Raw genomic sequence first — 27,891 nt, 5'->3', positions numbered from 1 at the left:
AAAATTTTAAAACATTCAGTTGAAAAAAAGAATGCGCAAAGGGGCCCGGGGGGGGGGGGCAGGGGATAGTGCGCCGCTTGGGAAGCGCGGCGGCGCTCCTGCCCGAGGGTTTGGATCCCACATGCAGACCGGTTCCCGCTCACTGGCTGGGCGAGGTGCGGGAGCGACACTGAGGGTTGCAATCCCGTTGCCGGTCCCCGGTCCGGTACGGGGGCAACACTGAGGGTTGCGATCCGTTGCCGGACACGGAAAAAGACAAAAAGACAAAAAAAAAAAGACAAATGGCAAATAAGGACATGAAAAGATGCTCAACATTAATGGTCATTAGGGAAATGCAAATTAAAACCACAATGAGATAGTACTACACACTTACTAGATACCAACTGTTGCTGAGGATATAGAGTAACTGGAATGCTTACACATTGCTAATGGGAATGCAAAATAATAAAGCAACTTTGAAAAACAACTTGGCAGTTTCTTATAAAGTTAAGGAAACATATGGACAAGAAATCCCTCTTCTAGGCATTTACCCAAGAGAAAAGAAAACTTGTCTACATAAAGACTTGTACCTGAATATTCAAAGCAGCTTTACTTATTATAGACAAAAAAATGGAAACAACCCAAATACCCATCAACTACTGAATATATAAACAAATTTGATATAATCTTACAATAATCTTACAATGGAATACTACTCAGCAATAAAGAGGAATAAACTACTGATACATACAACAACATGGATGAATCACAAAAGCATTATCCCAAACAAGAAATAGACACACCAGACACTGTCTGACTCTATTCACACGAAGTTCTGGAAATGACAAAACTATAGAAAGAGAAAGCAGATCAGTGGTTGCAAGTGGTTCAGGGTGGAGGAGGTGATTGGCTCCAAAGAGTCATGAAGGAACTTTCTGGGGTGATGGAAATATTTTACGCCACTATTATAGTGGTGGTTACGTAACTGGCCGTTATATGTCAAAACATCATTTCAAACAGGTAGATTTTTATTGTATATAAAGGAAACCTCAATAAAGGTGAGTTAAAACCTCTAGCCCGAAAGCCACTGCCCTAACTTCCTATATTCACTATTTCTGTCATCCTAGACATCTTACTGTCATTACTCTTTTTGTCCCTCCGCCCCACCTCTAAGTAATCAACAAATCTCATCAGTTCTATCTACTTCAGAAAGCCCCTCTTTTCTGTTCCTTTGCCATTTAGATCAGGCCCTTGTTTTATCTCACTAGGACTCTAACACCAATTGACCTGCACTTATTTACCCTATTTAAGTTAAGGCAGCCAGAGTTATCCTCATAAAAAATAAGTCTGAAGAGCTTCTACTTCTAAGAAAGGATCCTAAAGACCAACCATCCTGGAGGTTAAAAAAACTCTAAATTCTAAATAAAACGAAAAAGAAAAAAAAAAAAAAAGTACCTATCTGGAGCCTCTAGAGAACAAAAAAAAAGGAAGCAAACAGTAAACTGGAATAAACTGGAGAGGATTTGACAACTGGAAGAATTGAATTATTGCTGTGTTTCCTGTTTCTTATGGTTATTCATTGGACAAACCTCGGCCAGTTCCATAGAAACCTTGTACTCTTACCACTCTTCATCTCAGGTAGAACCTTGTATGCTTACCAGCTGAAGAACCAAACAGTAAAACTGGGAGCTACCAATAACAGCTGGAGAACCATGGGAAAATCTCAAAAAGGAAAGAGCCCCAAATTTTGCATGGAAATCTGCCCAAATCCCTGGCTGATCTATGTCATCAGCACCGCACTTTACCGAGTAAGCCACGGGCTGGCCTCCTGGCTGATCTATGAACCATGCATGCATAGGGGAGACTCCCAGGAGTCCAGCCAAATGAACTGAACAGCGATCACAACTGCTGCCCACCCAACAAACTTAGAACATTTAAGCGCAGCCATGGTAACCTGATAAAACAAATTAAAAAAAAAAAAAAAAAACTTTTTGGAGGAATAAAACAGAATTGCCTAGATGATCTGTCCAGTACTGAGACAGGTGTGATCAAGTCCTCCCCTATTATCATAATTCAGATGCTTCTTCTATTACTCTGGGTATGCTTTGCGGAGAGAGAGGACTTCTTTTTTTTTTTTGGCGGGGTGTCGTGGGGGTGGCCTCCCTGCCTCTCCTTGTGTCAATGCAGTTGAGAGTCTGGCATGCCATCTACATGATGGCTGTGACTGCTGCTATAGAGACTAGCTGCTTTTGTGGCAGCCATGGCAATTGTGGTGGCTATAGTGGGCTACCCATGTGAAAATGGTTTTTGGGTATGTTCTTTGCCTGGTTGCAGCTGGGTTTGGCTTCCCCAGGCTCCATGGGTAACTATTCAAAAGGACATAAAGTATACATGCTCACAAGGAATGAACAAATAAGAACCCTCAGCAGAGGAACAAAAACTATTAAAAAAAAAGAACTAAACTGAAATGACAGAACAGAAAAATACAATTTTAGAAATATGAAATTCACTGCATGGACATAACAGCAGAATAGAAACAGAGCCTCAGTGAGCTGAAGGACAATATCGAAAAGTTCAACACACATGAAAGTGGAGTCCCAGAAGGAAAGGAGGAATGGGGCAGAACAAAACATTTGAAAATAGTGTCAGAAAATGTCACAAATTTGGTGAAAGACATAACAGATCAAGAAGTTCAGAAAATGCCACACAGGAAAATTACTAATAAAATCACACCTGGGCAAATCAAAGTTAAACTGCTGAAAGCTAAATATATGGAGAAAATCTTGAAATAACCCATAGAAAAAAATGACATAGTACACGGAGGGGGCTGGCTGGTTAGCTCAATTGGTTAGAGCATGGTCCAGGATCTGATCCCTGTACTGGCCAGCAAAAAAAAAAAAAAGAAAAAGAAAAATTGAAGAAAACAATATGAATTGTCACTGACTTCTTATCAAAAACGAAACGAGCCAATTTATATTATAACAATATATTTTACTGGATAAACAAATTGTGGGATATTCACACAATGGACTACTTACTGTTCAGCATTAAAAAGAAATGAACTATTGATACACACGTCATGGATCAATCTCAAAAATACACTAAGTGAAAGAAGCTAGACACAAATTTCTAGAAAAGATAAGTGTAATCTATAGTGACAGAAGCAAATCAGCATTTTCCTAGGAATGGCAGAAGGAGAGAACAGTGATTGAGAAGGAATACAAGGAACAATTTAGGGTAATGTTCTATATTTAGGGTAATGTGCTATACCTGGATTGTGTGAGTATTTACGTACATGATTAATTTGTCAAAACTCATCAAAATGTACCCCTAAAATAAATATTCTTTATTGTATATAAATAATATCTCCAAAAGTTGATTTAAAAAAAAAAAATCTGGGCCGGCCCGGCGGCGCACTCGGTAGAGTGCGGCGCTTGGGAATGCAGTGGCGCTACCGCCAAGGGTTCGGATCCCATATAGAGACCAGTCCGCTCACTGGTTGAGCGCGGTGCGGGCGCGACACCGAGGGTTGTGATCCTGTTGCCGGTCGCGGTACGGGCGCGACACCGAGGGTTGCGATCCCGTTACCGGTCACGAAAAAAGACAAAAAGGAAAAAAAAAAGAAATTATCTTAAGCTTCCACAATTAAGACTATGAAAAATTCCCAGGTACCTTATCCAAGAAAATTTTAAGTCCTTCTGACACTCAGCATAATCAGCTGGCATGTAGTTTTCCTTTACGACGCATTCTGCCAGTGAATTAAGTGAAACAGATGTATATTCTGGGGGGAAAGGCCAAATTAAATTGGAATTCTAAAGAATATTCAATTAATTTTCAATTTACATAGCACAAGAGTAGACCTAAATCCAACCATATCAACAATTATATTAAGTGTAAATGGACTAAGGGCTGGCCCGTGGCTCACTCGGGAGAGTGTGGTGCTGATAACACCAAGGCCCTGGGTTCGGATCCTACACTGGGATGGCCGGTTGCTCACCGCTTGAGCGTGGTGCTGACAACACCAAGCCAAGGGTTAAGAGCCCCTTACTGGTCATCTTTAAAAAAAAAAAAAAAAGTGTAAATGGACTAAAGGCTCTAATTAAAAGGCAGTTTGTCAGAAAAGATCAATAACAAAGACCCAAGAATATGCTGTCTAAGAAACATATAGAACATGGATAGGCTGAAGGTAAAAGAAAGGAAAAATATATACAATGTAAAGAGTAAGCACAAGACTCCAATGTCTATATCAGTATCACATAAAGCAAAGTTTAACATAAAGAGTATGACCAAGATAAAGAGGGACATTTCATAATGACAAAATGGCCAATTTTTTTTTTTTTTTTGTCTTTTTTCTTGACCGGCAACCGATCGCAACCCTCAGTGTCGCGCCCGTACTGGACCGGGACCGGCTACAGGATCGCAACCCTCGGTGTTGCTCCCGCACCTCGCTCAGCCAGTGAGCGGCCGGTCTGTATGTGGGATCCGAACCCTCGGCGGGAGCGCCTCCGCACTTCCCAAGCGGCGCACTATAGCAGTGCGCCACCGGGCCGGCCCCAAAATGGCCAATTTATCTGGAATATATAAAGCTGGAGATCAGGACACACCACCCCAAAATATATCTCTATGGTATATTATTTCAAACTGATTATTTCAAGAGACTGCAGATACAAGAGTAGCTCTGAAAAATGCCCCTTTTAAAAAGAAAATTTTCATTAGTAAAAGTATCTCTAGCACAAAAAGCTGCTCCAAGACAATTTTTATCACCTGAGAAACTTTTACCTGCAGAAGGCAAACTTTATATTCACCATACATTTCTTCCTCTCACCTTCCCATAATTTCTCTCTACTAGCCTGCAGAAGCCCCGAGTTCCCTATTCCTTTCTGTAGCTCAGGATGCTACATAAGTTTCAGTCATCTGGCCCATCTTTGAGTCTCATATTTTTGTGGGACTCCTGTACATATATACATGTGCATATAATTAAAAAGTTTTTTCTGGGCCGGCCCGGTGGCGCACTGCTACAGTGCGCTGCTTGGGAAGCATCTTTGAGTCTCATATTTTTGTGGGACTCCTGTACATATATACATGTGCATATAATTAAAAAATTTTTTCTGGGCCGGCCCGGTGGCGCACTGCTACAGTGCGCCGCTTGGGAAGCACTGTGGCGCTCCCGCCGAGGGTTCGGATCCCACATACAGACCGGCCGCTCACTGGCTGAGCGAGGAGCGGGGGCAACACCGAGGGTTGCGATCCCGTGGCCAGTCCCGGTCCGGTACGGGCATGACACTGAGGGTTGCGATCCGTTGCCGGTCACGAAAAAAGACAGAAAGACAAAAAAAAAAAAAGAAAAAAAAAATTTTTTTTTCTCCTGTAATCTCTCATGTCAATTTAATTTGTGGCCCAGACAAAGAACCTAGAAGAATGGAGGGAAACTATTTTTCCTCCACTACAAAAACAACTGCAAGCATATATGTATCTAACAACACGGCTTCAAAATATAAGAAACAAAAATTGACAGCATTAAAAAGAAAAAGAAAAAAGCTATTATCATAGAGATTTTAACATCACTCTCCTCAGCATCTGATAGAAATTAAAAAAAAAAAAATGAATAATGTTCCTCAATAAGCATAGACACAAAACTCCTTAACAAAACATTAGCAAATTGAATCAAACAACATATAAAAACAATAATATATTTTGTCCATGTCAGGACCCCTCCCAAAGAACCAGGCTTCATGGTATTCACATTCTGTGTAGTCCATTTCCACACTAATTAGGGTTGATCTTGTGACTCACTGTAATCGAAAGAATGCCACAGAAGTAGCACTGTGCCAGCTCAAAGTCTTAAGCCTTAAGAAAGCCTGACAGCTTCTACTTTGGAACTCCTAGGACTCTGGGCCATCATGTGAGAAATCTGGCTCCTCTTCTGGAAAATCTACCTGGAGAGGAAGAAGTGCTGAGACTAGATGGCAAGAGAAAGAGTGAGAAAGGCATGATGTCCCAGTGTCCCAGCTGAGCCCAGCTTTCCAGATGTCGTTGCCAATATGCCAGCAATACGAATAAAGCCATCTTCGATGTCCTAGCCCCAGCTGCCACCTGACTGCAACCACAGGAATAACTTCAAGTGAGAACAGCAGAACCATCCACCTGAGATGCAATCAAGCCAAAGAATTGTCAGAAATGATATTGTTTTAAGACACTAAGTTTTGGGTTAGCCGGTTAGCTCAGTTGGTTAGCACACAGCCTTATAACATGAAGATCACAGGTTTGGGTCCCTGTACTGGCCAGCCGCCCAAAAATGAAAAAAAACACTAAATCTTATAGTGGTTTTTTTACACAGCAATAGATAATCAAAACACTTGCCCTCAAGAAGCTAACTATATGATAAATGCAGTTAGTAAACAAAAAAAGGCTGTGGAGAGGTGGACTACAGAAGTACACATACCAGCTATGTGAGTGAGGAGGAAGATCATAGTTGGTCAGGGTATACGAAGGAGAGGGAGGTGGAGTATCTGTTCTAGAGCAGGTGACACAGGCTGAGTTTTAAGTGCATTCAGGATACTGCATATACAAGTTAAGTATAAAACAGCATGATGGTGTGGGAGAGTGGTAAAAGTTATAGCCAGGGACATAAATAGGGACTAGGTAACTGAAAGCCTTTTATACTAAGTAAAGAGTTAAAACTTTACCCTAAATACAACAAGTATATAGTACTATGATGGATTTTAAGCAGGAAAACAACACTACCAGATTTGTGTCTTAGAATGACTTCTATGATAGCAGTGAACTAGACGAATGAGAAGGGAGGCAGAAGGAGGCAAAGAAAGTTTAAGAGCCTACCCCAGTAATCTAGGGGATCTGATGAGAACCTAAACCAAGACAAGAAAGGGTGAATGGAGAGAAAAGGATAATTAATATTAAGAATCTATAAGACATGGCCTTTAATTGACTTTGTGATCTTCAGAAGTCATGCCTCCTCCCAGGTTTCAGTTTCTGCAGTTGAAAAATCAGGGTCCTGAGCCCCCTCCCACAACCAGGCACACCACCAGGGCCTCGGGGCCCACCTGGGGTCCTGAGACATAGATCTGGGGACTGGACCCCCACCACAGCCAGGCACACTGCTAGTGCCAAGGAGCATGCCGGTGGCATTGCCTCCATGTGGGTGGCCCACCACAGCAGCCACAGCTGCCATGAAGGTGGCTGGAAATCACAACCACCATGCAGATAGATGGTCCACCAGCCACTGGGGTGCACTGACACAGGGAGAGTCATTAGCAGGAACCAGGAGGAGAGGCATCTGCTCTATGATAATATTTGGGGACCTGGACACACCTCTCAGCATTGGACAGATCATCTGGGCAACAAATCAACAGAGTAACTACTGCTCTTTTGGAGGGAGAGAGGAGATCTAGGGTTGTCAGTGGTGGGAGAGGGGAGGGAGAGGGAGATGGGGAGCAATTGGACAAGGGGCATAAAGAATGGGTATGATTTGTAGCAATATGTATACTAGTAATGTTGATTTGATCAACATATGTCAACATTGAACCACCAAAATATGTATAATCGATTATGATTCAATTAAAAAAAGAAAAAGAAAAATCAGTCTAGGGTGCTAGACTGGGTCATTGTTATGGACTGAATATTTGTGTCCCCCCAAAACTGATATGTAGAAGCCCTAATCCCCAATGGGATGGTATTTGGAGGTGAGGCCTCTGGGAGGTAATTAGGTTTAGATGAGGTCATGGAGGTGGGGCTCCCATGATGAGATTAGTGTCCTTATAGAAAGAAGAAGAGATCAGAGCTCTCTTTCTCCACCATGTGAAAATACAGTGAGAAGGCCACCAGTGCAAGCCAGGAAGAGGCCCCTCAGCAGAACTCGACCATGCTGGCACCCTGATCTTTGACATCCAGACTCCAGAACTATGAGATGTAAGTTTCTGTTGTCTAAGCCACTCACTCAATTGTATTTTGTTATAACAACTCAAACTGACTATGACCATCATTTCTAAGATCCCTGCCAGTATGAAGATTATCTGACTATTGATCTCGCCTGTACATGGCTAAAAGATGTAATTTATCCTTGGTTGGAAACCTCTATTTAAAGGGTCAAATGATTGTTTTGGCCAATGATGTATTATACTTCCCTTGTCCACTTCTCAACTTGGCCCTGTCCGTGAATTCAGCACTGATGAGTTAATGTATGTGAAAGTGCTTTATAAACAGTCAGACCTTGTCCAAATAAAAAGACTTACTTTTATGCCCAAAAAAAAAGAAAGAAATCTGTAAGACTTAGTATAAAAGTGGATGTGATATAGTAGAGAGGGCTAAGAGATAGGAATTTAGGATAACCCCAGTATTCAACTTAGGCACTGGAGGACAGAGTGGTGCCACCTGTGGAAAAATGGTAGCAGCAAGAGGGAATATGATTCACATATAGTTTCAAAGTTTAGACTAAGACACAAGAACAGGAAGAAACGATTAATGCATCTGTGGATAGGAAACTGAAAGATGTAATTGATGGCCTCTATTTTTTCAGTGAAATAAAAGGCAAGATTGTCTGCTAAGAAAAAGGAGAGAAATGGTGGAGATGGAGTTCAGAAAGAGACATAAAAGTTTGAGACAGCCCTCAGAGGAAAAGGGAGCCCTGAAGGTCCAGGTAATGTTAGAAGTTATAAATTCGTTCTGGCCCCAAGACACACAGTTTTATGATTTTCTCCAGCAGCACACAGCAGCCCACGTGTAAGACTGGAGAGGTCAAGTGGCTGACTTGACCCAGCACTGAAGTACTAGGGAAAAATGAAATGCAAAGTACAAGGCATCAAGGTATGTGATGGTAATGGTAAGCAAGTAATTCAAGTAATGAACCATGAGTCTAAGCAAGCTAAGGAAAGAAATCCTTCCAGGGAGCTGACAGACTGGTTGGAAAATGGAGTGAGTTAAATGAACAAGAAAGAGATCTTGATATGGTCTAACTGGATTTACTGGGAATGAGATAGAAAGCTAGAAGGATTGAAGGCTATGGTCAAAATATGGAATGTTGTGACTGCCTAGCTTACTGCTTTCCACCTAACAAACACTCACGAAATTTGTTGATTGCTACACAAGATATTGGGACTACACAGCATACCACTTAAACACAACAGCATTTGATGAGAAACTTCTAAAACAAATCCTCTTGTACCCTGTTGATTTTAATTTAAAATAGACTCTTAATATCACATCCAGCATAATGCTCCCAACAATAACTCCTTTGATCAGTTGTTTTCTTACCTGTCACTCTATCTTATGAGTTCATCAGGCAAGCTCAGAAGATTAAAAAAAAAAAAGGAACCTTGTTTGATGTTGCAGTTTTTATGCTACTTGTCCCAAGAGACATCTATAAGAATATAAATCGGGCCGGCCCGGTGGCGCACTGGATAAGTGCGCCGCTTGGGAAGCGCGGCGACGCTCCCACGCGAGGGTTCGGATCCCACATACAGACCGGTTCCCGCTCACTGGCTGAGCGAGGCGCGGGGGCAACACCGAGGGTTGCGATCCCGTTGCCGGTCCCCGGTCCGGTACGGGGGCAACACTGAGGGTTGCGATCCGTTGCCGGACATGGAAAAAGACAAAAAAAAAAAAAAAGAATATAAATCAATTGATGATGTCCTTTAAAGCATAAGCTCGTACCAGCAGCCACCAAAAAAAAAAAAAACAGAAAAAAAATCACAAGCTTACCATCAGCCTTACTTGCTGCCATTCTCAATAAGTCACTGTTAAAGGCAGAGAGTGACCGAGAAGAGCACTAGAGCCTTCTAATGCCAGTAATAACCTTGAAGGATACAAGCTGGGAACAAGAAAGTGTCCCCACAAAAGCAAGACAAATTCCCTGACAAAACAGCCAGGTGTCCAGGAGAAAAAAGTTGAATACGTGACTAAACTAAATGTTTGATCTTTTAATTTTTGGTCAGTTCAGGTTGTCTTCTTGAAAAATCACAATTACACTGAAATACAAGGGTCATTCAGAAAGTTTATCAAAAGATTCATATTATCTTTTAATTCTATTTTTCCACAAACTTTTTGAAGTACCCTCATACATGGTAGAAGCAAGAGTGACTACCTCCACATACTACAAAGCACTTAGCAGATTTCTATTAAGTAAATTCATCTTTATATAATAAGCATGTGAAATTCTCCTAATTTCCAGTTCAATGATCCAACAAATACTTATCAAATAATTTCCAGACTATATGGCACTGAGCTAAGTGGTGTGAGAGAACACAAGAGAATAAATTGCTTCCAAAAAATTCCAGTTTCAGGAAGAAATGGTTAACAAAGATTTCACAAAGGAGGCATAATTTAAGTTGAAACTTTTAAGATGGATATGACATCTTATAAAAGAACCCCATTAATTCCTTGATTTTGCAAGCCAAAAATATGGGAATTATCCTTAAGTCTTTCCTGTCCACCCACATCAAACAGTGCTGCCCCTGATGTCTTAACAAACATGTTCACTTCTCTCATCCCCACAGATAGTACTTTAGTCTTGGCCACCATTATTCTAACAGAGGCTCCGACAGGATGAGTCTCCTAACTGGTCATCTGCATCACTCCAAACCATTTGCTAACTGCCCAAATGATCTATCTAAAATGCAAATGACATCATTTGATATTCTTCTTCCCTTAAAATCCTTCAGTATCTTTCACTCTCAGGAAAAAAACCCAAACTCCTTAACACGGTATATGAGCCTTTTCTGATTTGGCTTCTGCCCTTCAACAGCCTCATTCCTCCACCTCACTTCTCAGTCATTATTCTTTCTCATCTGTGGCCCCCCTACCTGCAATGTCTTTCCCATTTATGGCCTAGCTAATTCTTCTCTACTAGGGTACTTCAAAATGTTGGTGGAAAAACAGAATGAAAATATAATATGAATCTTTCCATGAACTTTTTTTTTTTTTTTTTTAAAGATGACCGGTAAGGGGATCTTAACCCTTGACTTGGTGTTGTCATCACCATGCTCAGCCAGTGAGCGAACCAGACATCCCTATATGGGATCCGAACCCGGGGCCTTGGTGTTATCAGCACCACACTCTACCGAGTGAGCCACGGGCCGGCCCTCCATGAACTTTTTTTTAAAAAAAGAAAAAAAAAAAAAAAAGATGACTGGTAAGGGGATCTTAACCCTGGACTTGGTGTTGTCAGCACCATGCTCAGCCAGTGAGCTAACTGGCCATCCGTATATGGGATCTGAACCTGTGGCCTTGGTGTTATCAGCACCGCACTCTCCCGAGTGAGCCACAGGCCGGCCCCAAAATGTCCTTTATAGTTTGTTCATTTGTTGTTTTTTTTTTTTCCTTTTTGTCTTTTTTACTGACCGATAACAGGATCGCAACCCTTGGTGTCGCACCCGTACCGGGGACCGGCAACGGGATCGCAACCCTCGGTGTGCCCACACCGCACTCAGCCAGTGAGCGGGAACCGGTCTCCACATGGGATCCGAACCCTCGGCGGGAGCGCCTCCGCACTCCCAAGCGGCGCACTCTCCAGTGTGCCACTGGGCCGGCCCTTCGTTTGTTGTTTAATCCAGGATCAAAGCAAGGCTCATGCATTGTACTTGGTGGTCATGTTACTCCCTGACCTTTTAGGACTCAATTCTGGAATCATATCCTCTGACTCCCGCTATCCAGTCTGGATTACACGCCTTTTTTAAACACTTTCATACGATCACTATTGTAGTTTCATTATACTATTTTGTAATTATTGGGTTTATTTAGCTATCTCCCTAATAAACAGTAAGCTCCTTAAGGACTTTTTATTCTCCAGGCCCATGATGTCTGGCTTATAGTAGCTATTCAATGAATGTTAGCTGAATGAAATGAAAGAAAGAGCTATGAACAGGAAATATGACTGTTATGAACTGAATTGTTTCCCGAAATTCATATGTTGAAGCCCTAATCCCCAATGTAACTATTTGAAGTAGAGCATTGAAAGAGGTAATTAAAGCTAAATGAAGTCACAGGAGTGAGGCCCTAATCCAATAGGAATAGTGTCCTACACAAAGAGGAGGAGGGGCTGACTGGTTAGCTCAGTGAGCTCAGTTGGTTAGAGTGCAGCCTTTCATCAGCAAGGTCACAGGTTCGTCCCCATACCACCCAGCTGCCAACTAAAGAGAGAGAGAGAGAGAGAGAGAGAGAGAGAGAGGAGTCACCAGGAGTGTGCGCGCATGGAGGAAAGGCCATGTGAGAACACAGAGAGGACAGCTGTCTACGAGCCAAAAAGAGAAGCCTCACCAGAAACCGAAACTGCCAATATCTTGATGTTGGACTTTCAGCCTCCAGAATCATGAGAAAATTAACTTCTGTGTTTAAGCTGCCTAGTCTTGGTATTCTGTCATGGCAGCCCAACATAATTAATATAATGACCAAAATCATTTTGTCCACAGTACCTATGGATGATGGAATGCTAAGCAAAACCTAGAACAAAATCACACACAGAAGACTTATTCCCCCCACTTCTGAAAAAATTAACCCCATATTTAACAGAAAGAATAACGGAAAACATCATTCTGACTCTCATGACATACATTAAAAAGTTGGATCTTCAAGAAAATAAGCAGCAAAACTGTTAGTATCAATCACCATCTTTAGCTATTCAATGAGATGGAAAAGAAGATAGAGATACATAAAGAGTCTAAAGAGTGCACATCAAAAGGAAATTTTTCACGGGACTAGAATAAAACTATAGACTCATCTCCCCAACTTCTGCTCCTTTTAAGATGTCTGCTAAGGGGCCGGCCCGTGGCTCACTCGGGAGAGTGCGGTGCTGATAACACCAAGGCCCCGGGTTCGGATCCCATATAGGGATGGCCGGTTTGCTCACTGGCTGAGCGTGGTGATGACAACACCAAGTCAAGGGTTAAGATCCCCTTACCGGTCATCTTTAAAAAAAAAAAAAAAAAAGATGTCTGCTAAGTTGCTATATGAACATGTCTATGTTCTCCTACAAAGACAGTGAAGACGATGACAGGGGCCATGTTGTTGTGGGGTAGTAGCAGACGTTTTTTTTTTTTTTTTTCTTTTTCCGTGTCCGGCAACGGATCGCAACCCTCAGTGTTGCCCCCGTACCGGACTGGGGACCGGCAACGGGATTGCAACCCTCGGTGTTGCTCCCGCGCCTCGCTCAGCCAGTGAGCGGGTACCAGTCTGTATGTGGGATCCGAACCCTCGGGCGGGAGCACCCTGCCGCGCTTCCCAAGCGGCGCACTTATCCAGTGCGCCACTGGGCCGGCCCGTAGCAGACGTTTTGATTGCTAACAATGCCTGGGATAGTGTTCTGCTCCAAGTACATTCTTCATAATTGCTGGAAAATGATCATCGTAGACAACTGGCTCATCTTCTAATCATTCAGTATCATCAGATTCTCAACAGAACAACTGATTGATCCATAGGCCCTCTCCTAAATATTCTTTCTCATGTTGCACTTCTACAGTTAATATCTTTTAGACATGGAAAATGATTCAGCAAATGAGCTTGCTACTTTCCACTAAGCATTCTGACACATTAGCAAAAGCCAAGATTTTCTTGATAGATGAAATGCATTTTAATAGAATTTAAGTAAAATCATCACAGTATTCACTGCTATTTTGATTTCCAAATAGTTCATTTTATGAAACTTGAAAATTGAGAATGTGACCAAATTCTATGCCCACCTAGCTCTAGCTGGAGTACCCAAAAGAGGACACAGATCCACTAAATAATTCTTTCACAAATAGCTTACAATATTATTGTTTGAAATTTGCTCTTGGTGCTGAATAACATAGTCATTCAAAGTGTTTTCATGGCCTGAACTTGTAAAAAAAAATCAGGTTATAAAGCAAGCAAAATAGGTGTTAGATGCATATCAAAATCTTGACCATACTTGGGACCCAACAATTAAATATTACTTCAAGGTATTTATGAATCTCTGAAACTCTTTTCTTTTCTTTCTTTTTTTTTTTTTTTTTAAAGATGACCGGTAAGGGGATCTTAACCCTTGACTTGGTGTTGTCAGCACCACGCTCAGCCAGTGAGCGAACCGGCCATCCCTATGTGGGATCCGAACCCGGGGCCTTGGTGTTATTAGCACCGCACTCTACCGAGTGAGCCACAGGCCAGCCCTGAAACTTTTTTCTATTAAGTCTAATGTAGGGTACTGAAAAAGCTAAAGTCAGTGGAGAATTTTTACTTGCATGCTTATTTTTCAAATAAAAATTAGGGGCTGGCCACTTAGCTCAGTTGGTTAGAGCGTGGTACTGATAATACTAAGGTCCAGGATTCAATCCCTATACTGGCCAGCCACCAAAAAAATAAAAATATAAATTAAAAAATTAAAATTAAAATTAGTCCAAAAGAAAATAAATTACAAACACAAATGGGCCTGGCCTCTTATGTACATATATACACATACATGCAGGGTTTTTATTCTTAACACCGTAATTTACCTTCTGCCCTTCTCACAAAGCTTCTCAATTTCAGCTTTCAGATCTTGTTCCTTCTGCAAAAACTCCTTCTTTTCTTTCTCTATCTTCTTCTTTGTTTCTTCCCGCTTTATTGTCACATCCTGAATAGCCTTTAATATCTCCTGAGTCCCACAAATTATAATCACACACAAATAAAAAAGAAAATAGGTTAGTTCTTTTATCTGAACGTCATTTTCAACTATCACAAATTCACTTATTGACTTTAGTGTATTCAAATTGAATCAAAAGAATCTGGTTGATGACTAGCTACAAAGGCCAGTATTCAAAACCTAAGTGAAAAAGTTACAGTAATGCAGAATTCAACTCAAAAGAAGAAAGAATTTCTAACAATCACAACTGTTCAAAAATGGAATAGACTGCCTTCTGAAACAACAAGCTATCTGTTACTGGTGTTCAAATAAAGGCTGAATGAACACCTGCCAAGAATGCTGAGAAAGGCGTTCTTGCACCAGGTGGGATTTTGTTACATCCAACAAATATGGTCCTGTTTTGCTTGGTTTTATTTTATTATGTACAGGGGCTTTTTGTTTGTTTGATTTTTTTACTATTTAACAACAACAAAAAATATACAAGAGTACTTCAAAAAGCTTGTGGAAAAACTGAATTAAAAGATAATACAAATCTTTCCATGAACTTTTTGAAAAGCCCCCGTGTGTGTGTGTGTGTGTATTTGTAATAAGAAGTCAAATAATACAAAAGTGATAAAAATTAAGTCACCCCTGCCTTCATACCACCTCCACCCATAAGGTAATCAATGTGTTAACTGCTTTGCATCACACTTTCACATCTTTCTCCATTCTCACACAATCACATGTGTACTTATGTATTTCTTTGCTTTCTTCTTTTAGTTTTTATTTTTGTCTTTTACGTGACCGGTAAGGGGATCGCAACGCTTGGTGTGGTGTCACCCACACCGCACTCAGCCAGTGAGCGCACCGGCCATTCCTATATAGGATCTGAACCTGCGACAGGAGTGTCGCTGCGCTCCCAGCGCCGCACTCTCCCGAGTGCGCCACGGGCTCGGCCCGCTTTCTTGTTTTTTTTAAATAATGTCATTTTATATACATTTTTCTGCATCCTGATTTTTTCACTTGTCATGAAAATACTGTTAATAAATACAGATCTAATTTAAAAATAGCTACATAATGTGATATCACATGTCTGAATTATCCAACCCTTCTGTTAAAAGTCCATCAGACTGATTCCAATTTTTTTGTAATTACATTTCTAATCTAATCTAATTAATTTTTAAACAATAGTGCAATTAATATTCTGTATGTCTACACTTTCATACTTCTTTCTGTAAAAGAACTCCTAATGATGAGATTGCTAGGTCAAAGTATATAAGACTACTTCAAAAAGTTCATAGAAAAACAGAGTGAAAAGATAATACAAATCTTTCCACAAACTTTTTGAAGACCCCTCATATATATATATTTAAAATTTTAACTGACAAGGCCGGCCCGGTGGCGCACTGCTACAGTGCGCCGCTTGGGAGTGCGGCGGCGCTCCCGCCGAGGGTTCGGATCCCACATACAGACCGGCAGCTCACTGGCTGAGCGAGGTGCGGGCGCAACACCGAGGGTTGTGATCCCGTTGCCGGTCCCGGTCTGGTACGGGCGCGACACTGAGGGTTGTGATCCGTTGCCGGTCACGAAAAAAGACAAAAAGGAAAAAAAAAAAAATTTTAACTGACAATTCCTAATAACCTTTCCAAAAAGGTCATGACAATTTACACTTCTACCAATAATCTCTAAAAGAGTTCATTTTTCCTTGCCCTTGACAACTTATCTCGTTTTGTCAATCTCCTGGGGGAGGGGGAGAAGGAGAAAAAGGAATGATATCTAACAACTGTAATGTGCATTTCATTAACTTCCATTCTTTATTGTTTTTACTGTCTCCCCCAACTAGAATAAGCCTTCAGTGAAAGCACAGACTGTGTTTTGTTCATCACTAAATCTCTAGAGCCTAGATCAGGCACTCAAAATAATACCTGCTGAATGAATGAATGAATACCAGTGAGGCTGAGCTTCTTCTCATATATTCATAATAGACTTGCTTTTTCTCTTCTGTGAATTACTGTTTATAACTGTGGTAGGCAAAATAATACACTCCCCGCCCCCACCAAGATGTCCACATTCTAATCCCTGGATTACCTTCCTTAGCAAAAGGAACTTAGCAGATGTGACTAAGGTAAGGACCTTGTAATGGGGAGATTATCATGCATTATCTGGATGGGCCCAATTTAATCACACTAAGTCCTTAAAAGTGTAGAACAATTTGCAGTTGTAATAAGGAAGATGTGACTAGATGTCTAGATCAGACAGATGCAATACTGCCAGCTTTGAAGATGAGGGATAGGGGCCACAAGTCAAGGAACACAGGCAGCCTCTAGAAGCTGGAAAGGCAGTGAAACATACTCTCCTCTAGAGCACCCAGAAAGGAATGCAGCCCTGATGACACCTTGATTTTCACCCAGTGACACCCATGTTAGAATTCCAATCTACAGAACTGTAAGATAATAAATCTGTGTTTTAAGCCACTAAATTCACAGTAATTTGTTATATAAGCAGCAATAGGAAAGTAACGCAATAACCTTTCCTAATTTTTCTCTAGATTGACTTTTACCATGAATTTATAAAAATCTCAGAATGTTATAGATATTAAACTCTTTGTCAGAAGTACTACAATTATTTTATCAGTCTAATATTAATTTTTCAACAGATTTTTGCATCGTTTGCCATACCAACCATTTAAAACTATATAATTGAATTGATTAATCTTTTTTGTTATGGCTTCTGGGTTTTTTGTCTTGCTTAAAGCAACCTCTTACAATTTGAGGTTTCATATTCTCCAAAATTTTCTTCTAATTTAACTTTTTTCCCTAAGTTTTATATGGAGATTTTTAATCTACTCAGAATTACATTTTTTAATGTAATATGAGACAGGAATATAATAAAATGTTTTCCAGGTAGACAGTCAATTATATCAACAAAATACATTAAATAAATAATACTTTTCTCTCTGAACTAAAATAGGAGTGAGAGTTTGGACAAGATGCCTCCAAAGGTTCTTTTCATCCTTAAAATTCTGCTATGATAACCATTAAGACGTAAATACCGTTTTTTTATTTCTATTAATGCAGGAACAAAATTAAAGTTTGATCAGAGACTGTTGTTTACCTCATTAACAATTTCAATATAAGCAGTGTACCTGGTGATTCTTCATTTCTTCTTCTCTCCTTTGCTGAAGTTGCTTTAATTGAACTTGCAGCTGATTCTCCACCTGCCTCTGCTTGTCCAGGACCTCCTGGTAACGCTCCTTCAACAGGGTTCTCTCTGTCATCATTTTATCCTATTGGGAACAACAAGAGAAAAGTTTATCTCCCCATTTAATCACTAGAAACTTTCACCAAATGCCTATTCAAGGCATTGTGCAAAGCTCTTTGGCTGCACTGTCCAATACTGTAGCCACTGGCCAATATTTGGCTATGTAAATTTAAATTAATTAAAATATAATAGAGAAATCCAGGCCCTCAGTTGCCTAGCCACACCTCAAGTACTCAAATGCCACAGGTGACTAGTAGTTACCATACTGAAAAGCACAAATATAGAACATTTCCATCACTGCAGAAAGTTCTACTGAACAACACTGCTCGAAGGCAAGGGGTAGCAACCTATGAGCTGTGGGCCAAATTCAGCCATTGCCCCATCACTGCAGAAAGTTCTACTGAACAACACTGCTCGAAGGCAAGGGGTAGCAACCTATGATCTGTGGGCCAAATTCAGCCATTGCCTGTTTTGTTTTGTTTTGTTTTGTTTTGTTTTGTTTAAAAAGATGACTGGTAAGGGGATCTTAACCCTTGACTTGGTGTTGTCAGCACCACACTCTCCGAAGTGAGCAAACCAGCCACCCTATATGGGATCCGAACCCATGGCCTTGGTGTTATAAGTACCACACTCTCCCGAGTGAGCCACGGGCCGGCCCAGCCATTGCCTGTTTTTGTAAATAAAAGTTTTACTGGAACACAGCCATACCCACTGGTTTATAGGTTGCTTTCATACTACAGCGGCAGAGTGGAGTGGTTACAGCAGAGCCCCTATAGCCCACAGAGCCTAAAATACTTACTACCTGACCCTTTACAGAAAATGTTTGCCAACCCCTGCTCCAGGAGATAAGATGAAGGAGGCATTTTACTATCCACTAGGAGAGAGAAGAAAGAATGTGCAAAAACAAAGAACAGATTACCTACTCAAAACGCATCCAGGCATAGGATTCCTTAGAGGTCATTAGTACTGAAAACTGAAAGATCCACTATGGAGGTCTGGGGAATCTGTTATTCAGACTGAGCAACTCAACAAGCTCTCATATAAAGTAGGGATTAGAAGTGAGGCTTCCAAGGACCACAGTTCAGCTCTGCCTCCCCATATTAGTAAATCTAGAAAAGCAATGGTTACCTCTCACAGGGAAACTAAAACTTAAAGAGGGTCAATTTAAAACACATTTGGGGGGCCGGCCCGGTGGCGCACTGGATAGTGCGCCGCTTGGGAAGCGCGGCGGCGCTCCCGCCCGAGGGTTCGGATCCCACATACAGACCGGTTCCCGCTCACTGGCTGAGCGAGGCGCGGGAGCAACACCGAGGGTTGCAATCCCGTTGCCGGTCCCGGTCCGGTACGGGGGCGACACTGAGGGTTGCGATCCGTTGCCGGACACGGAAAAAGACAAAAAACAAAACAAACAACAAAAAAAACACATTTGGTATAAGACAGCCCATATAAAATTTAAACTGAGAGCATTAAACTGACTTTGTTCATTAAAGTATAACTGTTTCCAAAGAAAAGAGGTTTTAAAAGTAAATGAGAGAAAACATACATGATTGTAAAAAATAGGCTCACAAATAAAAACCAAAAAAACAAAAACAAACAAACAAAAGGCTCTCAAAATGGGACTTTAGCTTTTGCATAAGCTAGTCCTTAGTCCACATACTGAAATGTGACTAAGGCTCCCAAACAGCTGATTCCTTAGCATCGCATCTTTGCAGAGATTCTGAACCTGGGTTCTTAAGGATGGCCCTTAGGGGATCTTTGAGCTCCCTGAAATTGATGTGTGTGTGTGAATTCTAAGATGAGAATACAAAGTTTTCTAAGGATTCTGAAAGAGAACCCTCGCCCATAAAAAGTTAAAGAAAGGTTAAGAACCAACAGATGAAACCAGTAGATTAGAGGACTCTTTTCTTTTTAAACACAACTCTTTGTCCCCTTCTATGTCCATGATACATCTTTAGAAGAACACAAGATAAGGAAAAAAACATTAGTATCATGGAAAGAAGTCTCAAGTACATACTATTAGTACATACAAACAGATAACTTAAAGGCATACAGTAAGTTTACTTGATCTAATTCATCTTATCTTAATGAGCCAAAGAGTTGTTATACCTGTTGCTTTGTTTCATCAGTGGCTAGTTGGTTCCTAGGACCAGGAGTAACAATTTCAAATGCAGGTAGTAGGCGCTCACAATAAATGCATACAAAGGATAGAAAATAAAACAGGAGCCAGGTTTCTTCGTACTGCCACCGATCTTAATACCTGCCTAGTTTCACTGTCTTTTCAAAAGAATGTGGGCCTCACCACCAATCAAAAGAATATAGCCAAACAAAATATAACCCTGGGGGCCGGCCCGGTGGCGCACTGGATAGTGCGCCGCTTGGGAAGCGCAGCGGCACTCCCGCCCGAGGGTTCGGATCCCACATACAGACCGGTTCCCGCTCACTGGCTGAGCGAGGCGCGGGGGCAACACCGAGGGTTGCGATCCGTTGCTGGACACGGAAAAAGACAAAAAGACAAAAAAATATATATATATATAACCCTGGGTCTTTTTTGGCCCAATGGCTTGCCAGGTCTCCACCCCTGATTCAGAATGATGCAAAGCTTATTTATGCCTTCTCCGCTGGCTCCTTCAGCTGCTATCTACTCATCTGAACCCCAGCTTACAACTGTAAGGAAAAAATAAATACTCTGTATAAAGTGCTTAGAGTAGTGCTCAAGAAAAGGTGATTCCTGCCACAACCCCCGGCCCCCTTTCCCTGAAATTCTCTTCTACCCTGATTTCCACCCAGCCCATTTCCATCAGGTCTTTCTTCTCTATCTGCCTGTTATAAATAACTCCTGAATCGCTACTCTCTGTTTAAAGACTCTTATTGGCTTTATCTGATTAATGTACTCCAATAACTTACTTCTTTCCATCCACCCCTCAATTTCTTCAATTTGAACCAAATATCCACTTTCTTATCTGGTTGCTAAAAGCACTTTTCCTCTTTATACTGCTCTCCATTCAATTAACACATCTTACCCTAAAGATCTCTTTCTAATGCTAGGGTACCTTTCCCAGGTTTAGCTTTCTTCTTAAAAAATATACATTTATGTAACTATGCAATTAAAGGGTAAAAGTTTTAGCCACAAAATGCCTGGGATAGATCAATGGGACCATTTTAACAAAGATAAATGTAAAGTTCTCTATCCAAGTTTTAAAAACCGACTATCCAGGGATGAAATGAGAAAGACACAAGTAAATGATACATGAAAAAAAGACTTGATGGAATTTGACCGAAAGCTCAAAGTGTGACAAGACTGCCAAAGTAAGTTAATGTAAGCTTAAGAAATAGTGTCTAAGATGAGAAAAACTAATAGACCTACTGTATTGTGAATTAATTATAGGATCACTTTTTTTTTAAGTCTTTTATTTTATTTATTTATTTATTGTTTTTGGTGTCTGGCTGGTATGGAGATCTGAACCCATGACCTTGGTGTTATAACACCATACTCTAAACAACTGAGCTAACCAGCCAGCTCAGGATCACTTTTTTTTTTAAACAAATATTGATAAAATGGGACATGTCAAGGTGAAAGTAAACAGGATGATGATAAAGGACTGAAAAAAAAATCATATGAAGAAAAGAAGAATGCTTAAAACATCTGGGGATGTTCTACCTGGCTTGATAAAATGGGACATGTCAAGGTGAAAGTAAACAGGATGATGATAAAGGACTGAAAAAAAATCATATGAAGAAAAGAAGAATGCTTAAAACATCTGGGGATGTTCTACCTGGCTAAGTTTAGACTTGAGGAATAAGTACAGAAGGCATTAAAAAAACTTCCAATATATGTAGGGCTAACAAGTAGCCCTAAAGAGAGGAACTAGATTTATTCCATAAAATGCAAGAAAGAGCTATACATGAATTTATAGAGGTTCTGTCCTTATCTCAGAATAAGACCTAACAATAAAAACTATTTTTTAAAAATGCAATAGGCTGCTTGCTTTGTGAGGTAGTAAGCTCCCCTTCTCTGGAAGTAATCAAGTAGAAGTTAGCTGACTGTCAAGGATTTTGTAAGAAGATTCCTGCACCTTTCCCAACTGAGATGATATGCCTCTAGGTCTTCTGCTTTAATGGTTTCATATAACAACAACAACAGTTTAAGTACTTACCAGATTCTTTTCAATATCTTGATCTGTGTTTACTTCTGAATCAGCAGTCTTAAAGTCAGTCTATAAAGGAAGAAACAATTATATTCAAAACTGCTCAGAGACACTTTAAAAGAGGCAGAATCACTCTAGTACTTTCACCTAGAAATCTGCCACAAGTAGCTAAGAAGCAAACTTTTTGATCTTTCCCCTTATCAGCTACATAGCAAGAGGAGCAATGTAGTTCTGGTAAATGGACATCAACATCCACACAACGCATCGATCGTGTATCCCACAAAATAACTTGAAAAAAACCCAACAACTGACTGAGAGAAAGCGTCAAGTCTGAGATGAGAATTTCGTCCCCTACAATCTATTATGCCCATACTTCCTCCTACAACAAAGCACACCAGTCACTAGAAGGCAGGATACACTGTACTTCTTAAGATGTAGGTCAGAGAATTAACAAGGATTCCTCCTGCAAGGACAAAGATGGGAAATATAAATGCTGATGACCTGCACTCATCAATTACTCAGCAAAGAGATTACATGTAGGCCATAAAGTTCCTACTTGCCATACGATTAGACACTGGCTACCGGCTTAGTTTTTGAATACCAGAATGAAGTCATTGCATGGTACTGTATGAAAATAATACGATGACTGACAGCAAATAAAAAGAGACAGAGTAGTTCTCCATCAAATATGAAGAAATGTCTCCTACCCTCAAAACACCCCCCAAATTTCATTTTAGTAGTAGAAACTTGATACTTGACCTGTACAGCAATGTTCTGAGAAAGCTTCAGAGAAGAGCTATCCTGATCATCATCCTGATCCACTCTGACTCCTTCAACCCCATTTGTTGGAGGCACTACAAGTCGTAAATCCAAGCCTGTGTCCCTGCTACCTTCCTTTAGGATGGAGGCTTGTGGGGATTTCTCTTCAGAGCAATTCCCGGAGGCAAGCTGCTTTGTATGGCACCCTGCCTTAAGAGACCGAGTGACTGGATGGAGGCTCTCCTGGAGGCTTGTGTCCCCCTCCTCTCCTGCTGTGCTGGCCAAGTCCTTCAAATCAGACTGTGACCCACTGCCAGAAAGACAAAGGGCTGTTGCTATCAAGTTTTCTCCTAAAACCGCCTGGTGCGCTGCTGAAGTGTCACCTGCTGATGAACCAGGATTCTGCTCTGGGTGTTCCAAATGGACATTTCTGTTATTCTCCTTGGTTATCGTTTGGCTACTTACACTCGACAGAGGCAAGTTCTTCTGCTTCTGTGCAGGGTCTTTGGGGCTATCAAAAACATAAGATAAAAAGTTTCTCTCTCACCCGGTCTTAAAGAGGATCAAGCATATAATACTTTCAACATAACCACTAGAAGAACAAAACTAGGCTATATAAGCCACCCCAATTATCAGAATGAAGAACTTAGTTTCTATCCTATGATTTCTACCCCATATGCAGGTAGTATAGCTTGATGGTTAAGAACCTGGGTTCTGGAGAAAGTCTACAATAAATACCCAAACATAAATGACTGAATATTGAAAAAAATTTCGAGGACCAATTTGATTAAGTTTTGGGAATATAAATGATATCTATAATAGCCTAATGTTAGTTAAAATATTTAATTTAGGCTGGCCCGTGGCTCACTTGGGAGAGTGTGGTGCTGATAACACCAAGGCCACAGGTTTGGATCACTATATAGGGATGGCCGGTTAGCTCACTTGGGAGAGCGTGGTGTTGACAACACCAAGCCAAGGGGTAAGATCCCCTTACTGGTCATCTTTAAAAAAAAAAAAATTTTTTTAACTTGGTTACATGTACTAATTTAGTTACACATAGTACCTAATAAATAAAATATAACTTGGAAATGTTGTTTTTATTCCCCTCTCCTGTTTCACAAAAATAATTTTCATTCAAACTCATTATACAGATCTTTGACCCAAACCGCTTTTTAGATTCTTCAACAGTTTTCCAAAATATAGCATCTTCACTGCGAGTTGTCTAAAGTACAGACAATTTTGAATCCAAAACTGAAGCTGTCAATAGAAATTTTATACCACACAGCAAGTATACATATGCATAACACTGGGATAGTTATTTTGTCATTTGTCATAGTCACAGCCATTTAATATTTTGGTTTTTAAAGAGATCTTTAAAACAAATTTACAATTTCATCCAACATTCACAACTATAAGTTTTTCACCAAGAATTAAATCTATGTTAAATTACTTTGCCCCCTCCCATTTCTTTAACTGATTCAGTCAACTGACGCCCTTAAAGCATCTCAAACTAGCACTGACTGAGGCTTCAAGTCAATGTGTCTTTCTTTCCTCAATACCACTTGCTCAAAATAAAACAATTGAGTGAGTATCTCATGATATGAGAATCTTTATAAATACTCTAAGCTGATCCTTCCTTCTGGGAGTTAACTGTGGAGCGTGGGGGTAGGGGTGGAGGGGCTGAGAGAGCACTTAATTATAAATTTTGGCATATCCAGTACTTGGGTTTAAATCCTGATTCTACTATTTACTAGCTGTTTGACTTTAAGTAAGTTACTTCATACATAAAACAGAAATAATATTACCTACTGTAGTAGATTGAATTATGTCCCCCCAAAACTCCCTGAAGCTTGAATTGTGTCCCCCAAGTTTTATGTATTAGAAACTTAGCCCCCATTGTGCCTGTTTAGAGGGTGGGAAATCCTATTATGGTAATTGAAAGATGGAGGCTTGAAGAGGTAATTGGGTTTTAGGACGCTGTAGTAGTGAATGGATTAAAAATGGTGGTCAGGGTGTGGTTCTTAGGACTTTAAAGGAAGAGAGAAGAATCTCTCTCTCTCTGCCCTCTCTGCTTCCACCATCTTGCAACATGAGACCCCTGAGTCACCTTTGCCACCACCTGATGGACTTTGTACTTCCCAGCCTCAGAAACTGTAAGCAGTAAGTGTTTTTTCTTTATAAATGACCCAGTTCCAGGTATTTTGTTACAAGCGACAAAAACGGACTAATACACCTACCTAATAGGATTGTTATAAGGATTACATGAGATAATGCATACTAAATAGTACAGTGCCTGTCTCAAGTAAACACTCAATAAACCTTAGCCGCTATTATTATTACCAGTAGTATATGGTCAATTTTATTTACAAAATGAAGACATAAAGATCCAAATTTATGGTCAGATTTACTTAACATTCTCCCCCATTACCCCTTCACTAACAAACATCTCTTCTTTTAAACAAATATTTATTAAGTGCTCTGGAGTTAAACAAGCCTGGGTTCAAACCCTGACTCCAGCATAGACTGGAAAGCTTGGGTAAGTTACTAACCTCTCTGTGTCTCAATTTCCTCACCTGTAAATGGGAACAATAATATTAGCACCTACCTCCTGGGATTGCTGTGAGGATTAAATGTGTTAATACACATAAAGCTGTTAGTATAGTATTATCTATTGAATTAGGTCCCAGGTACTACAGAAAAGAGTTGAGGTAGAATACACAGTCAATTTAGTTCAACATTGTAGATAACAATGTACTTACTAACCAGTGTAAGACTCAAGGTTGGATAATCACAATTCCTGCCCTCAAGAGTTTAGATAGGAGGTAAAATGTATACACAAAGCAGTAAGCCATATGAACAAAGATATCTAGATAGATACACACATATATCTGTGTTTATATATGTATAGAAACACATATATTGATGTATATCTATCTATATAGTATAAAATGTCCTATATATACAAGTATGATATATAAACATATAGTTAAATTAAGATAAAATCCATGTAGGGGGGCCGGCCCAGTGGCGCACTGCTACAGTGCGCAGCTTGGGAGCACGGCGGCGCTCCCGCCGAGGGTTCGGATCCCACATACAGACCGGCCGCTCACTGGCTGAGCCAGGTGCGGGTGCAACACGGAGGGTTGCGATCCCGTTGCCGGTTCCAGTCCGGTACGGGCACGACACTGAGGGTTGCGATCCGTTGCCGGACACGAAAAAAGACAAAAAGGAAAAAAAAAAAATCCATGTAGGACAAGGTGGGGAAATATCTGCATTTTTTTTTTGGTGGCTGGCTGGTATAGGGATTGAATCCTAGACCTTGGTGTTATCAATAACACCCTCTAACCAACTGAGTTAACCGACCAGCCCTAATATAGTTTCGTTTCTTGTTTTTTTAAATATTTGCACTTTTGATGAGTTTGATCCCCTGTATTCTATTTATTCCACAAATATTTAGCATACCTGATGAGTATCAGATGCTGTGTTGTATACCAAAAATATAAACACCGATCAGGCAGTCCCTACCTTTAAAAAGCTTAATCTAATGCATTGCTATCAGAACCAAAAAGAGGAAATACCAGCTACAGAAGCCCATCTTGAAAGCCCTTTACCCAAATGAATCTTCCCAGTCAAGAATCCACACATTACCTTAGACCATCTGAGAGACCTTCATCTGATTTGGAAGCACATAAATTAGAAGAGGATTCCGGAGGACTGGAGGCATTGGCCACAACACCAGCTACCTCAGACGCCGCCATCATGCTCTGTACGTTCAGAAACAAATTACAAGCTACAGGTTTCAAAAGTTTAAAATAAATCTATCTTTCCCCTTCGGAATGTCCACACAACAGAGTTGTTCCAGGAAGGAAACACAAAGAAAACTTGGGCTCTAGGAGAAAATACCTAAAAGTATTCTGTAGTAGGATATTAAAAGAGCCACTACAGGCAATAGGTCTCAGTAGGCATCAAGCCTCAGGAGTCACCATATTTATGTAAATATCTAGGAGACTGTGCAAAGCCTTTATTTTCACTTTTGGCAGAAATGCAGTCATTTAAAATAGTAGGTCACAGTTTGTGAGAATTTTCCAAATGGTCCACATACCTACCTTGTCTACCATCATTTATAAAAGATATATTTTTTGAGATGGGCCCGTGGATCACTCGGGAAAGTGTGGTGCTGATAACACCTAAGGCCCCGGGTTAGGATCCCATATAGGGATGGCCAGTTCGCTCACTGGCTGAGCGTGGTGCTGACAACACCAAGTCGAGGGTTAAGATATCCCATATAGGGATGGCCAGTTCGCTCACTGGCTGAGCGTGGTGCTGACAACACCAAGTCGAGGGTTAAGATCCCCTTACCGGTCATCTTTAAAAAAATAATAATAATAAATAATAATAATAAAAGATAGATTTTTGGACCTAGTATCAATAATATCTTATGTTTTAAAATCACTTTATGTCTGTTGCATTAAAGGCAATCTCCATTAATCGAAGTGAAATTTCAAGTGAAATTTTTCTAAGTGTCTATACATATAAGAGAACAAGTAACACAATATCGGGCAATCCCAGTATATAACTTACTGTCAGTGTGTTCCCCAAACATGGGAAAAGTCTGATACCCATTGACTGAGCAAAGTACACACTTTTCAGAGGTACTACAGTGGTGCAAAAAAATACGGGAATCTTGGTTACTCTAGCATGAAAATGAGAAGCTGAAAAACATGGTAATAACAGTAAGACAACCCTGACAGATGCCTTTTTTTTTTTTTAGATCAAAAGGTCATCCTTCAGGCTGTAGGACAAACTCTTGGCCTTCTATGGTGAGAAGGAAAAAAAAATACTTAGGAGGTGGGGGAATGTAAGGTTAGTTTACATTCTTGTTTTTATTTTAACAGCACCACAGATATACCCCTGAACCCTGAACAATGTATAGGGCAGATATGAAGACCGGGCTGTGTCAACACTTTAATCACACCCCAGACACCCTCCGTGCATCAGTTTCCCTCATTACACAAAGCTTCTGGGAGAAAAATAGGCCCCAAATCTCCATTACTTCCCCCTCAGGTGCAAACACCCTGTCTCCAACAGGGCCCAGGGTCGGGGGTCCTTGATGTCGAGTAAAGAAGACCTCAGGGCAAGGGTCATACATGCAACTCGGTAGATAGAGAGCTGGGGGGGGGGGGG

The 27,891-nt window shown here is 40.6% G+C and overlaps 1 protein-coding gene across 1 annotated transcript in view; it reads right to left on the bottom strand.

Annotated features, from left to right (window-relative positions):
* Positions 1-26,472, bottom strand: part of RNF214 (ring finger protein 214) — a 44,429-nt gene extending 17,957 nt beyond the window's left edge. Inside the window, exons 1-5 of the mRNA XM_008569618.1 lie at positions 26,356-26,472; positions 22,708-23,218; positions 21,958-22,017; positions 17,688-17,828; positions 14,436-14,575 (exon numbers count right to left, since the gene is read on the bottom strand). Of these exons, the coding sequence (XP_008567840.1) occupies positions 14,436-14,575; positions 17,688-17,828; positions 21,958-22,017; positions 22,708-23,218; positions 26,356-26,468 (965 nt within the window). The 5' untranslated portion in view covers positions 26,469-26,472. The remainder of the gene's footprint in view (positions 1-14,435; positions 14,576-17,687; positions 17,829-21,957; positions 22,018-22,707; positions 23,219-26,355) is intronic.
* Positions 26,473-27,891: the final 1,419 nt, after the last annotated feature.

This window comes from Galeopterus variegatus, unplaced genomic scaffold (assembly GCF_000696425.1).
Source record: "Galeopterus variegatus unplaced genomic scaffold, G_variegatus-3.0.2 Scaffold521, whole genome shotgun sequence".
In the NCBI taxonomy this organism is placed as follows: Eukaryota; Metazoa; Chordata; class Mammalia; order Dermoptera; family Cynocephalidae; genus Galeopterus; species Galeopterus variegatus.
This window is presented reverse-complemented; position numbering and strand designations above follow the sequence as displayed.